The sequence below is a fragment of the Lactuca serriola genome, chromosome 4 (assembly GCF_051521515.1).
Source record: "Lactuca serriola cultivar US96UC23 chromosome 4, Lser_US96UC23_V15, whole genome shotgun sequence".
Classification (NCBI taxonomy): Eukaryota; Viridiplantae; Streptophyta; class Magnoliopsida; order Asterales; family Asteraceae; genus Lactuca; species Lactuca serriola.
Window position 1 is genome coordinate 30165331 of NC_136411.1, and position 12294 is coordinate 30177624.

General features: G+C 33.1%; 1 protein-coding gene across 1 annotated transcript; it reads left to right on the plus strand.

Annotated features, from left to right (window-relative positions):
- The first annotated feature begins 1724 nt into the window (after positions 1-1724).
- LOC145100021 (uncharacterized) lies at positions 1725-3230 on the plus strand. The gene has a single exon (XM_079037457.1). The coding sequence runs from the start codon at positions 1760-1762 to the stop codon at positions 2969-2971; it is 1212 nt and encodes a 403-aa protein (XP_078893583.1). The 5' UTR covers positions 1725-1759; the 3' UTR covers positions 2972-3230.
- Positions 3231-12294: the final 9064 nt, after the last annotated feature.

Below are 12294 nucleotides of genomic sequence, written 5' to 3' on the forward strand. Positions count from 1 at the left end.
ATATTACAATCTAATTAAGTCAACACAATTAAATCATTAAAAAACATTTCTAGACTTTCCTAATTAAGTAATTAAGTATTTAACAAATCATTAATCACGTTCACATACATTTACATATATAATACACATATATTCAAGTTTGCATACAAATACAAATACACATATATCTATATTATACACAGATACATAAATTCAATGTTTAAATACATGTGACTGCCTTCTTTAAGATGTTATGCAGGTGGTGTTGCATAGGGGTGAACAGAGACATAGGTGGTGGTGGTGGTGATTAGATGAAGAAAAAAAAAGAAGTTAGATAAATGGGATTAAAGGAGGGGGTTATAATTAGAGACAATTACCTTAAGGTGGAACTACGGTAATGGTGGTGCACGGTGATGAACGAGGAAGGAGCAAGTGGTGGCTGAAATCCTCACATGTGGAGAAGAGAAAGAGTGAAATCCTCGTCTATGTAGAAGAGAAAGAGAACGAGAATGAGAAATATAGAGAGAAATGAGGTGTGGGGGTGGCTAGTGGCACCTTTAATTGGAGAAATGATCGGAGCTATCATTGTCTCTTCGTTATCGTTAAATGGCGAAAAGAAGGCAGATTGGTGATCTTAATTGTAAACAAGTCTGCCAGCGACACACAAGCATTAGCGGTGAAACCTGAAGTAAATAGGGGGAAATGTTTGCGGCCTTTTTTAGGGTATTAGCAACCACACCCGTCGCCGTTATTGCATTTTTGAAATAATCAATTGATTTCCAACCATTAGATCAACGACATTAACTAACGGATGGGGTTCGTCCAAAAACACTCACATGGATTGTGGTTATCAGACATTACCAATGACACATTTATCGGCGACGCAAACAATATCGGTGACACTTCCATTTGCCACCGGTAATGCCTTTATTCATTGCATGTAGTGAAATTTGCTATTCAAAACAATGATATACGTTTTTCAAAGAAATTCTCTCGAGTCCCAAAGAAAAAAGCAACAATTTCAATCTAGATTTAGTCATTTTATAATCAACGTTAAAACTAAAAATTATCAATATAAAACAAATTGTATTTATTTTGAGTATATATAGCCATTAATGAGAGGCACTTCTCACAGTTCAAAAATAACCCGATCCTCTAAAAAGTTATATCAATTGGGCCCGTTTATATTCAATATATATGCATTACTTTTAGAGTTGCATGCAGTTGTTAAAAAACATAATTTTTTGGCGAAATGAAACAAACTAACAGTAATAGACTAATAGCGTTAAAAGAACCATTTGATAAAATAGGGGTCAACACTCTTCTTATGAAAGAAGCATGTGAATTCTTCTTATGAAAGAAGGATGTGAAAATTATTGACGATGAGAGTTAGATTCGTTTGGGGTCATTCAATCAGTCAAAGATGCATGATAAGTTGTCATTCTCTCATCATCTATAAGGCTAATTAATTGTCTTTGAATGGTCTATAAATAATTGTACTCTTTTTACCTCCATTAGACTTGGCCACATCTCTACACCTATCGACTTAATGTCCTCTTTAATCCCTCCCACTATACACCTATTAATACAAGCACATGAAGTATAACTACGTTGCTTTGCTAAATCCATCCGTTTTAACCCCCCCCCCCCCCCCCCCCCCCTCCCCCCAATCACGATCATGCAATTAAACTCCATCTTCCTTCATTTCTATGTGAGAAACTATAACTGCAATCTCTCTCTCTCTCTCTCTCTCTCTCTCTCTCTCTCTCTCACTTTGAGTATGGATTACCTATTTCCTTCTAGCAACAACGACACTGTATTGAGCTCTTCAAACAAGGAAGCAAATAATGAAAATCTTGATTCAAACCACGACCAAGAGGCTGCGTTGTTTGGGCAGTTTCCGTTGCCTTTCCTTGATGAGATATCTACCAGCCCAATAATCCAAAACCACCAACTGCATCACCTTAGCACCGATAGATCAAAAACATCCACAAGCAGCACTGCAAACGAGCCTCCGCCACCACCATCACCTGGTAAAACAAAGCGTGTAAGGAAGAAAAGAAGTGCTGGGAAAAAAGACAGACATAGCAAGATTCATACAGCTCAGGGCCTTAGAGATAGAAGAATGCGATTGTCTCTCCATATTGCTCGCAAGTTTTTTGGTCTTCAAGATATGTTAGGGTTTGACAAAGCAAGTAAAACTATTGAGTGGCTCTTTTCCAAGTCTAAGAAGGCAATAGAAGAAGTCACCGAAGGGTTTCAGTCACAAAACACAACTCAAAGCGTAAGCAACGAGAATAACGAGAGATGCCAATCCCCTGTGTCCGATTGCATAGTGGATTCGGACATTGACTATAACAATCCTTTTTCCAACAAAGGTAAACAACTGAGGCTCCAAGATGATATGGACAGTTGGAACTCAAGAAAGCCAACAGAAAGTGATGTTTTGGCAAGGGAGTCGAGGGACAAGGCAAGGGCAAGAGCAAGGGAAAGAACTCGAGAGAGAATGATGATCAACAATCTTGAGAAATCGAAGCAGATGTTTGGATCAAACTGTAATGATGATTTTGACCAACTGCAGTTAGGGTTTTCAGTAAACCCTAATAATCACTACATCAAAGAATCATCAAACTCTCGTCTTGAACATTCAGGTACACATCATTTTTATGAGCAGGCACAGATGGATGGTATTACAGAGAAAACCGAGGACTATTTGAGGGCTACTGCTGCAAGCTCATCATCATATTTTTCCGGATATGGTTACAACAAAAGTTTTGCGAACCCACCTGCTGGGTGGTTAAATTCTAGCAACACATTTTTGGGTTTTTTTGGAGGTTGGGATTCAGAGAACATCAGAGTGGAATCTGACAACTACGGGATTTTACCAAATACTGCTTCATCAACAGGTGATATTCATGAACAAAGTCTTAGCTCCCTTATTTATCCTCACACCAATCTTTTGCATTTCCATCCCCAAAACGAAAGAGATTAACAGTGTTTTACTGGAAGAGTTGTTGTGTGTTTGTCTCCCTAAATTACAATTATTGTTTTTCAGTCACCTTTCCATCTTTTTGTTTGAGGGTTCAGTATAATGGATGACGAGAATAATGGGAGCTAGCATCTGTGTCCAAAATATGCCATTTTGTTTCTTTATTTGGTATACAAAATATATAGCTACTTCCAAAAACACTATTTATTTGATGTAATAACATGTTATTTGAAGATACTGAAGAACATAATTGTCTTAATTATATCAAGCAGTAAAGGTGGCAAAAAAATCTACTCCCTTTTACTCTTAAGCATGGACTTCTTGCTGGAATGTATTCGAGCAATATGATAGTTATCAAGCTGTATGGATTAGATTTTTTTCTTGTGGCAAATGTCATTAAAAGTTATAATGTCCATCAAAGAAAAACAGACGCATTAAAACTGCTCATATGCAGTTTCACTTATTGATTACTAGCATTCGGGATTAATCGAACTTCTCTTGCTAGAAACAGATTAAAGTTATAGGTAGATTTTGGTAATTAGATTGGCTTCAAAGGTGCATTATCAATGAATGTTGCACAAACAAATTAAATATTAAAGATTAACTTGGTACTTGAACAGTACATGGTTATATCAAAGATACACCAGCTGTATCCAAATTAATCTGGAAAGACTAGTTTTCCTAATGAAAGCAAATAAACCCATTGATTAATGTCATTGAATCTTGTAACAGTTATGATGCACGTTTAGTGTTCTTGATTGATAAATATTGGTTGGGGGTGTTTCTGTACTCTCGTGGTTGGTAGTGTATGTATTTATGTTCTTTTTTATGTTGTTAGTAGACCAATATTCAAGATATACAGTTGTTTTACAGTGACAACTTTAGCGACGACGTAACCAATAGCTAAGACACTTTCGAGCGTCGCCGCTAAAGGTGTCGTCGGTAACGCTTGGTAACCACGATCCGTGTGAGTGTTTTTGGACGAATCCCAACCGTTGATTAATACCATCCATCTTGCTTGTTTCCTAAAAAAATTTCAAAACCCTAAGTTCTCTTCTTTTCCAAGAACAAAAAGGTATGAAAAATTTCACCTTGATTATTTACATTGATTAATACATAGTATGATTGATAAGATTCCTGCAACAATTTCATATACTCTTATAATTTTATTAAAAGTAATTATCCTTGATCTTTTAGAAAGATAAGAGATCTATTATTTAAGAACCTTTATATTGAAAATTAGATTTTTGAGCTTTTACTTTTACTGAAATATTCAAACTATTGCAAAAGTGTTGCTTTAAAAGCTATTTACAAAAAAAAAAAAACTAATAAGCCGATTTTCGCACCGAGATTTACAAAATTGTGCCGTGAAACCGAAAGAATTTTTAAAAACAAAAATTAATTTTTATAATTTTATAAGACTAGTTTTATTCAATTTGAAAATTTCTTGGCACAAATTGTTGAAGTTCAATAGCATTCTTTGGATGAAAAAGAAATTCTTTAACTCTAGGTTATCAAACATTGAAAAAAGGAATATTCTAATTCCAAAATCACTAGATTGGGGTATACTAGTTTCTATTGGAGTATATCTTGATTTAAATATGCATCTTATAAAGAGTATTAGGGTGGAAGAGTATGATATGCCTATGATATCAATAGCATGAAATAATATCTTCAAGATTAATGAAGTGATGTATGAAGAACTAGTACAAGAATTCTATGCTATAATTGTTTTCAAATCTGAAATCACAAACTACAAAAAAAATGAGCAAGTACTTTAAGGTAGTATTTTAGAGCTATCATGGAGATGCGGTATAATAACAAAAAAGGAAGCTTTGACATTGCAACTACTATATATCTAAATTGCAAAGAAAGATACCAAAAGAGTTTGATCATGAGAAGACTTGGAAAGAATAAGGCTATGGAGAATTTTGTTTTAGTGCACCATCTACAAGGATCAAAAGTATTACACATGGGATCATGCATCAAGTGATAGCAAACACTATTGCTCGTCATGAGAATAGTGATTTAGTTTGTGGCAATGATCTTATTCTTTTGGAAAACCTTTCATAGGAGGGCATTTTATTATAAGGATTCCTAGGTCATTTGATATTTTATCAAATAAAGTAATAACAAGCATGAAAGGATATGCACCATAAATTATTAATGTGAATTTCTAAGATCAATTTATGCTTTTAAAGAGATTGATGGCTTTACTAGATTGAAGTTAGTGAAGTAGGAAAGTGAAGAAGATATAGTATATTAAAATAATGGTGAAACTTCTAAGAAAAGAGGTAGTAGAAAACGAGGAAAAGAAAACATGCATGAGGAAAAAGTTATGTTTGATGAAGAGTTGAAAAAGTCAATTATTTGGGGAGCTAATAAGGAAGAGGAGATAAGAGGATAATGTTAACAGTTTCTCATGTGAGAAATCATGTGGATACAATTCATAAGATGTTAGATTGGGCAATAATATAGATACTAAAGAAAAAGTTTGATACTGATAAACCTTTACCAAAACCTACATATGAGGATGAAGAAACCGATAAGGATGACAACAAGGATGAGGAAATGGAGAGTGAATATGAACCTGAAGGAAATCCTGGTAAATATAAAGAATAAGAAGATGACCAAATGGATATCTAGAATGTTACCGATAATGAAGATTAAAAAGGGGCAACAACTTGGGAATTCTTAGTTAATTTTGGTTAAATTAGTTAATTTCGTTATCTAAGTTTTATGTTTCGATGTATGAGTTTCAACTTTTTATGTGTATTTTTAATTTTTTGTTATTTACTAATGAAATAATGCAACCAATATGTATTTTGTTTTCTATAATTTTGTTTTGCAAACTAGGACCCGGTTACAAATGTTTTAACATACTTATCAAAGGAATTCACATCAAAACTACGTGAGGGGTTAGAATACTATAAAAGAAGTTGCATATGCTTACAAGAAAAAGGGAGTTAGTACCTAATAAACACAAACCTCTCTACTCTATTTAAAGATTTAAGAGCTTCACGGAATGAAAATAACTCCGAAAAATAAGTGATAGCACCGAGAAAATTTGCAATATATCAGTACGATGTTACAGTCAACAAATCACCCCAATATCTTGAATTCACGCCGAAGTGTTTTGCTGAAAGGAGAGAATCAAGATTTTGAAGAAATATTCAATGATTTCATAATAAAAGAGCAACCATGACCTTATGAAGATTTCTTGCCACTACAAGGGTAGTATTGTTCTTAACTTTACGTTACTTTTTACATTTATATATAACAAGGTCGTTGTATAGTTTAAGTGTGGTATAAAAGTAGCAATTAATATGAGTTGAGAATTAACAAGAGATGTGAATTGTTATACGATTATTTGAAATCTAATTTTTTTTAATAAAAAAATAAATTACTAAGAGAAATTAAAAATTTATCAACTTAAGATAGATAATGTGAAACAAATTAGAAAGATATATTTGATGGATATGTTATAGTAAATTTGTGGCTTTCAAAATTTAGTGAAATTGATGAAAAAAATATGAACTTGTCTGGTATGAGGAATATTATAAATATTGCATTTTTTCTAAAATATATGCACATATAAAGACAATATTCAATTAATAAGGGTTGAGGACATGTCCAAAAAGGATTAGAATGGAAGGAAAGAAAAGATCCAAATATGAAATATGGAAACTATGGAAAAAAAAAATAAAAAATAAAAAATTCTAGTTGAGCTCAAGAGGAGAACTCAATATGTGACCTATGGAATGGATAAAATAAAATCTACCTACAATATTCCATAGAAAGTCTTGGACTTCTTTTAATGACCTTTGGAAGGAACAATAAGTCAAATCAAAAAATCTATCATAAAAAATCATGAGCTAAAGCTATTAATCTTGGTATTACACCCAAAAATGTATCATGAAAATTATATACCAATGGAATATGGAAGGTAGTATTCCAAAAACAAATAGAAATTGGGATGAAATCAATATATGTTAGCTTGACAGAAATATATTGAGGTTGAATGTCCTTTTTTAAAGAGGTATACTTGAAGGGGTGTAGAAGTATATATTGTTCATACTAAGGAGTAAGCATTTATTAAGATTATGATTATTTAAACTTGTGAAAGTTATTTAGGATTAGACACAATACGCGTAATATATCTTGAAGATTTAAATTAGAGTTATCTTGAAATTTTAGTTGATTTAATAATATTTTTCTTGGGGAATAGCAAAAAATAAGTGTGGAGTACTTTGATATGTAATGAATTATGCATATTTTTAGAGTCACATTTAATATTTTTTATATGTTTTTACATATATTTGGTACTTAAAATATATAAATCTATATTTTGCAGATTATAAGGACTAAAAGAAAAAAAAGATATTTAGAGCATTTTCTGGAAAGAATATGTAGCTTCAAGATTTAGCAGAATTTAAATTTAAGATATTACCAAAACTGCAGAAGATTTCGAAGATTTTAAAGATTTTATAATTTCGTTCCGTGAATAACTTGTCATGTCGCGACTTAAGGCGACATAAAAATGTTATAAATTAAAGTTAATTTTCATAAAATTAAGAGGTTGGCAGAGAATATAAGAGCAGAAAAGAAGGCTCAGCGAGCAAGGGAATGTCCAAAACCCTAGAAGAAGAAAAAGGATTGAAGATTTATGCATTGGGAATCTTCCTTTTTATATCCATTTATGCATTTGAATTTCTAAAGAATTTTGGTGTGCATTATGTTTAATTTATTTCTTCTTTCTAGTTATTTAGCTATGATTATGGGCTAATATCCTAAAATTTTTATTAGATGTAGATGATCCAGGAATTATTATGTTTTAATTTAGTTAAGGAGTTTGATAGTATTCAATTTATTATGTTAATGCTTAACTAAAGATCCATGAGTATTGATAATGATTTTGTTATGTTTATGTAACTGAGTGCATGATTTATGATTAGGTTCACGTTATATATCTTGAATCACATTGTTTTTTAAGTTGTCCAAGCTGAAAAATTAAGTCAAGAGCCTAGGCAATTTTGACTAGTGGAGTGATGCCCTAGTTTAAACAAAAATAGAATTGATATTAATATTTGTGGTTTCCAATAACTAGGACAATTTGAGAAGTCGCGACTAACCATTAGACTAGACTGGTCATACCTGTTAAGTCATCAGATAATATGTGCAAATAGATTGAGTCTAGGAAAGCTATCTTTGTTGGTAGATAACTTAGAATCATAGGATTAATGATATTAACAATGAGTTAATCACTTTAGGAATTAGTGAATGTCAATTAAATTCCATTGCACTTAAATGAATTAAACACAATCATGAAGAAATTCGAATTCTAAACGTAAGTTCTTTTATTTATTTGTTTGATATGTTTAGTACTTTGCTTATTTAAGAATTAATTTGGTTAATTTACTTTTAATTAGTACACTTCAATTTTCCCATAGAGTTCGATACCTTTAGGTACTTTAACTGTAACTATAATTTGATCAGGTACACTCCCTGGTACTAATAGTCAAGTTTAGTTTGTTAGGAATTATAAATATAAAACTAAAGATTTTTAGTTAGAATTAATTTTAATTGATTAGACTATTTTTCGCATATCATGCGCATATAAAGATCACTTAAGATTGTTTTAGAATAAAGAAGTTACGATTCTTTGATTTTGGAATGGAATCTATGAAACCCATTACCACGACACGGTGAGAAGGTCACCACGACATGGTGAGTTGTGCAATGTAAACCCATAAAATTAGTTTTTCCCTCATATTTAAAGGCTCTACCTCCATGTTGTAGATCATGTTGCAGCCTCCATCACGTCTAGAGATAATGAGGAGAAACTATATCCTCCCTTTTCATAGATTGAGCTCCTTTCTTTCTTCTCATCCATATTCTTGCGATTTTATGGCTGAAGAGTGTTGTGTTCCTAGTAGACATGGTTTTGAAGCTTTGGAACTGAAGAAATAAGCCCTTATTCCACTTCTGGACATTTGTAAGTCATAAAGTTCCAAGCTTTCTTGTGTTTCGTTGTTTGATATTTGAGTATTTGGTGTTATAGTCCATTTTAGCGAGTTTCGGTTCTTTTGACACTTGTTCCATAGAATTTGAAAATTATTGAGTTTTTTGATCGATTTTTGGGTTTACTTCTGGTTATCTATGGAGTAGAGGGTGCATGCAAGAGCCCTTTTTACTCCATGCATGAAGAAAATTTAGTTTTGGACATATTATTGTCTAAGGCATTAAATCTTGCTTGTTTTGGGCTTCTTAATGGATAAATGTAACATCCCAAAAATATTGAGTAAAATTTTCATTTTTAGTAAGCCAAAATCTTTCTATCATTATCAAAAAAGACAATCAGAGTAAATATATCCTCAAAACATCAAATTATAATCATAAACAATTAATGTGGAATAATTCTCCAAAGGATGCAATGTGATCAAGTCGGGCTCATCCTTTTGAAACCACATGTACCTGAAACATTATAAACATAAACCGTAAGCAAAAAGCTTAGTGAGTTCCCCAAAATACCACATACCATACATACAACTGGCCCTACACGATACATATCTATCAGTAACATGTGATGGGCCCGACCAAACACATTCATCAGGCCTGGCCTGGCATCGGGCATCGCCCGGTATACATACAAACACATACAATACATGCAAGAGTCACACATATAACTAGCATCCTATAAAAATAAATCAATGGGTCAACATTGGTACCTACGACTTGCAAATATTGTGAGGAGACTCACCCATGAATAGATCTCACACACGAGCTGTCAATACTGAAGTCCCTCCCACTAACATAACCACAACCAAACCATGAGTAACAAATAAGGTAAATACTCCAACTTAGGTAGATAATTGATCGTCTTTCATTTGGATAGTGAGTTGTTTTCATAATAAGTCAAGTCAAGAATCATAATCGAACTGGTGGAGCTTGCCAGGATAGTTTGGTAAGCAAGCAAATGGTTAGTTCCAAATACTAAGATAAATCGCCATTTAGGCAAAAGACCACTTTACCCTTCTAAGTCCTCAACCCTTCATAGTTGACCAAAAGTCAACCGGCCAAAAAGTCAATGTCCACTTTTGTTGACCTATGCGCTGCGTACTCTAGCTTTACGAATGGCGCAAAGCCTTAATCCATAATATGGGTTCAACTAGGCTACACTTTGTGTAACCTTAAGTATGCCCATCATATGCCTCTAGATCCAAAATTTCATTTTAAGCACTTAATACATTAAGACCTTTCACTCAAAGCTCGGATTTGACTCCTACTAGCTCCATAATGGATAAAATTTCCAACATTATCCATTAGGATAGTCCAAAAAACCAATATCTAGTCTTTAAGTCTCAAAGGGACCAAAAATGCATCTTTCTGAACTTAATCCAATAATTCCAAGTCTCCAACCTTCAGATCTGAATCAATATGATGTTTAGATGGATATAGTTTCCAACTTTATCCTTAACAAGGTGACTAAGTTTCAAGATCTAAAATTTAAGCACTAAATTGACCAAAAAGTGGCAAATTTAAAAAAATAACAAGTTCTATGAAATCCATGAGTAAGTTAGAAGCTTTTTACTCACAATGGTCCAGGAATGATGTGATCTTGTTGGATATATACTTGAACTCTTCTTCTATACTCTTTGCCACCACCTTGCTCTTCAAGCTTCAAACTACCAATGGAGAAATAAGCTCATAAATGATGCCAAGGCTCAAAAACAAGAGAGAAGAGGCTATCGTTTCTCAAGGAATGATCTAAGGTGATGGAGGCTGGTAATGAGAGAGTTCACCATAAGTTAGAGCCCTTAAATAGGGCTTAAAACCGAAGATTTAGGGTTTTGATATGCCCAGATTACACGCTGCGTAAATTAAATTACGCCCATTGTAATTCATTAAAACCCATTACGCCCAACATAACCCAAAAGTTATTGATTACCACTTCAACTTCAAACAGTCATAACTTTTTCATTTCAACTCTATTTTTGTCATTCTTTAAATGCATTGAAAGGTACTGAAGAGCTCCACAATCCTATCTAATTACTTTTGACTTAAAACTTATCGAACTAAAATTCTTATTTCATGAAAGAAGTCTGAAACATCACATTTCCCATTTTACCCCTTTGACTCCATAACACAACCTAGGGCTTGGATCACATAGTCAATATTATCAACATCCAATAGGGTCGAAAACCTATTCCCTTGAAGCCTAAGGCTTTTACTTGATTAATTTATTTTCTATAATCCCGAAATAAGAAGCTTATCGAAACAGAATGTTACAATAAAGTTGGAAACTTTATCTATTTATCATGGTTGTAGAATCGGGATTAGTCGACGATTAAACGTGGATTAATCGTTTGGCGTTCTCCAACCGTCGAGGATTAGGGCATTAATCGGAAATTTAGGATTAATCGGGTTTGGCGGGATTAATTGGTCAACAAAAGTAAAAAAAAGTCAAAAAAGTCGAAAAAAGTCAAAAAAAATTTAAAAATTTCATAAAATCAAATTTCTTTTTTTACTCCAAAATTTTCAAATTTTCAAAATTTCAAATATTATACCAAAATGCTCATATTTCCAAATTTCTAAATTACAATTTCTCTTACTTTCTAATTTTGAAGTACTTGTTTTTCTTAAGATATATTAATATTTAATTAATTTTAATATTTTATTAATAATCTATGGTCCCCGATTAATCCTCGATTAATCCCCGCCAAGACCGATTAATCCCTTAACCCCAGTGGACCGTCGAGCTACCGTCAAATGATTTTTGCAACCTTGCTATTTATACATTATAATGAATCATATCTGAAAGTTGGAAGCTTGGACATAATGGATTAAGTCATCTTGGAGTTGCTGGAGTCGGGTAACCATGATGTGGTTGTCCATGGGTCATGGTGCGGTTTCTATTTTTTTCATTTAGTGATAATACCCGACTACTTTGTCATCTAGTTGTCACGCCGTGACTATGGAGTTGGTCACAATGCAGTAGGTCAATCGTTGACTTTGATCGTTGACGATTGACCAGTTTAACTTTTGGTCAAACTTGGGAAGTTCAAACCAATAGTATGAGGTTTATCTTGTGACTGATTTAGACTGTTCGTGTAGATGATTCTTTAGGGCTTTGAGTTTTCACATTATATTATAATGGGAAACAAGGTGTCATTATATGCTTGTTGTCTTTGTGACTCTTGATAGTGTGTTTATATGCTTGTTGGGTGGGGCTCATTATTCAGGACTTGGTCCAATACTCAAGGCAAAGCCCATTATTCAGGACAAGGCCCATTATACAGGACAAGGTCTAAAACTTAGGGTGGGAA

Excerpts from the sequence above, each read along its gene's own strand:
- LOC145100021 (XM_079037457.1), top strand. The coding sequence starts at position 1,760 with ATGGATTACCTATTTCCTTCTAGCAACAACGACACTGTATTGAGCTCT.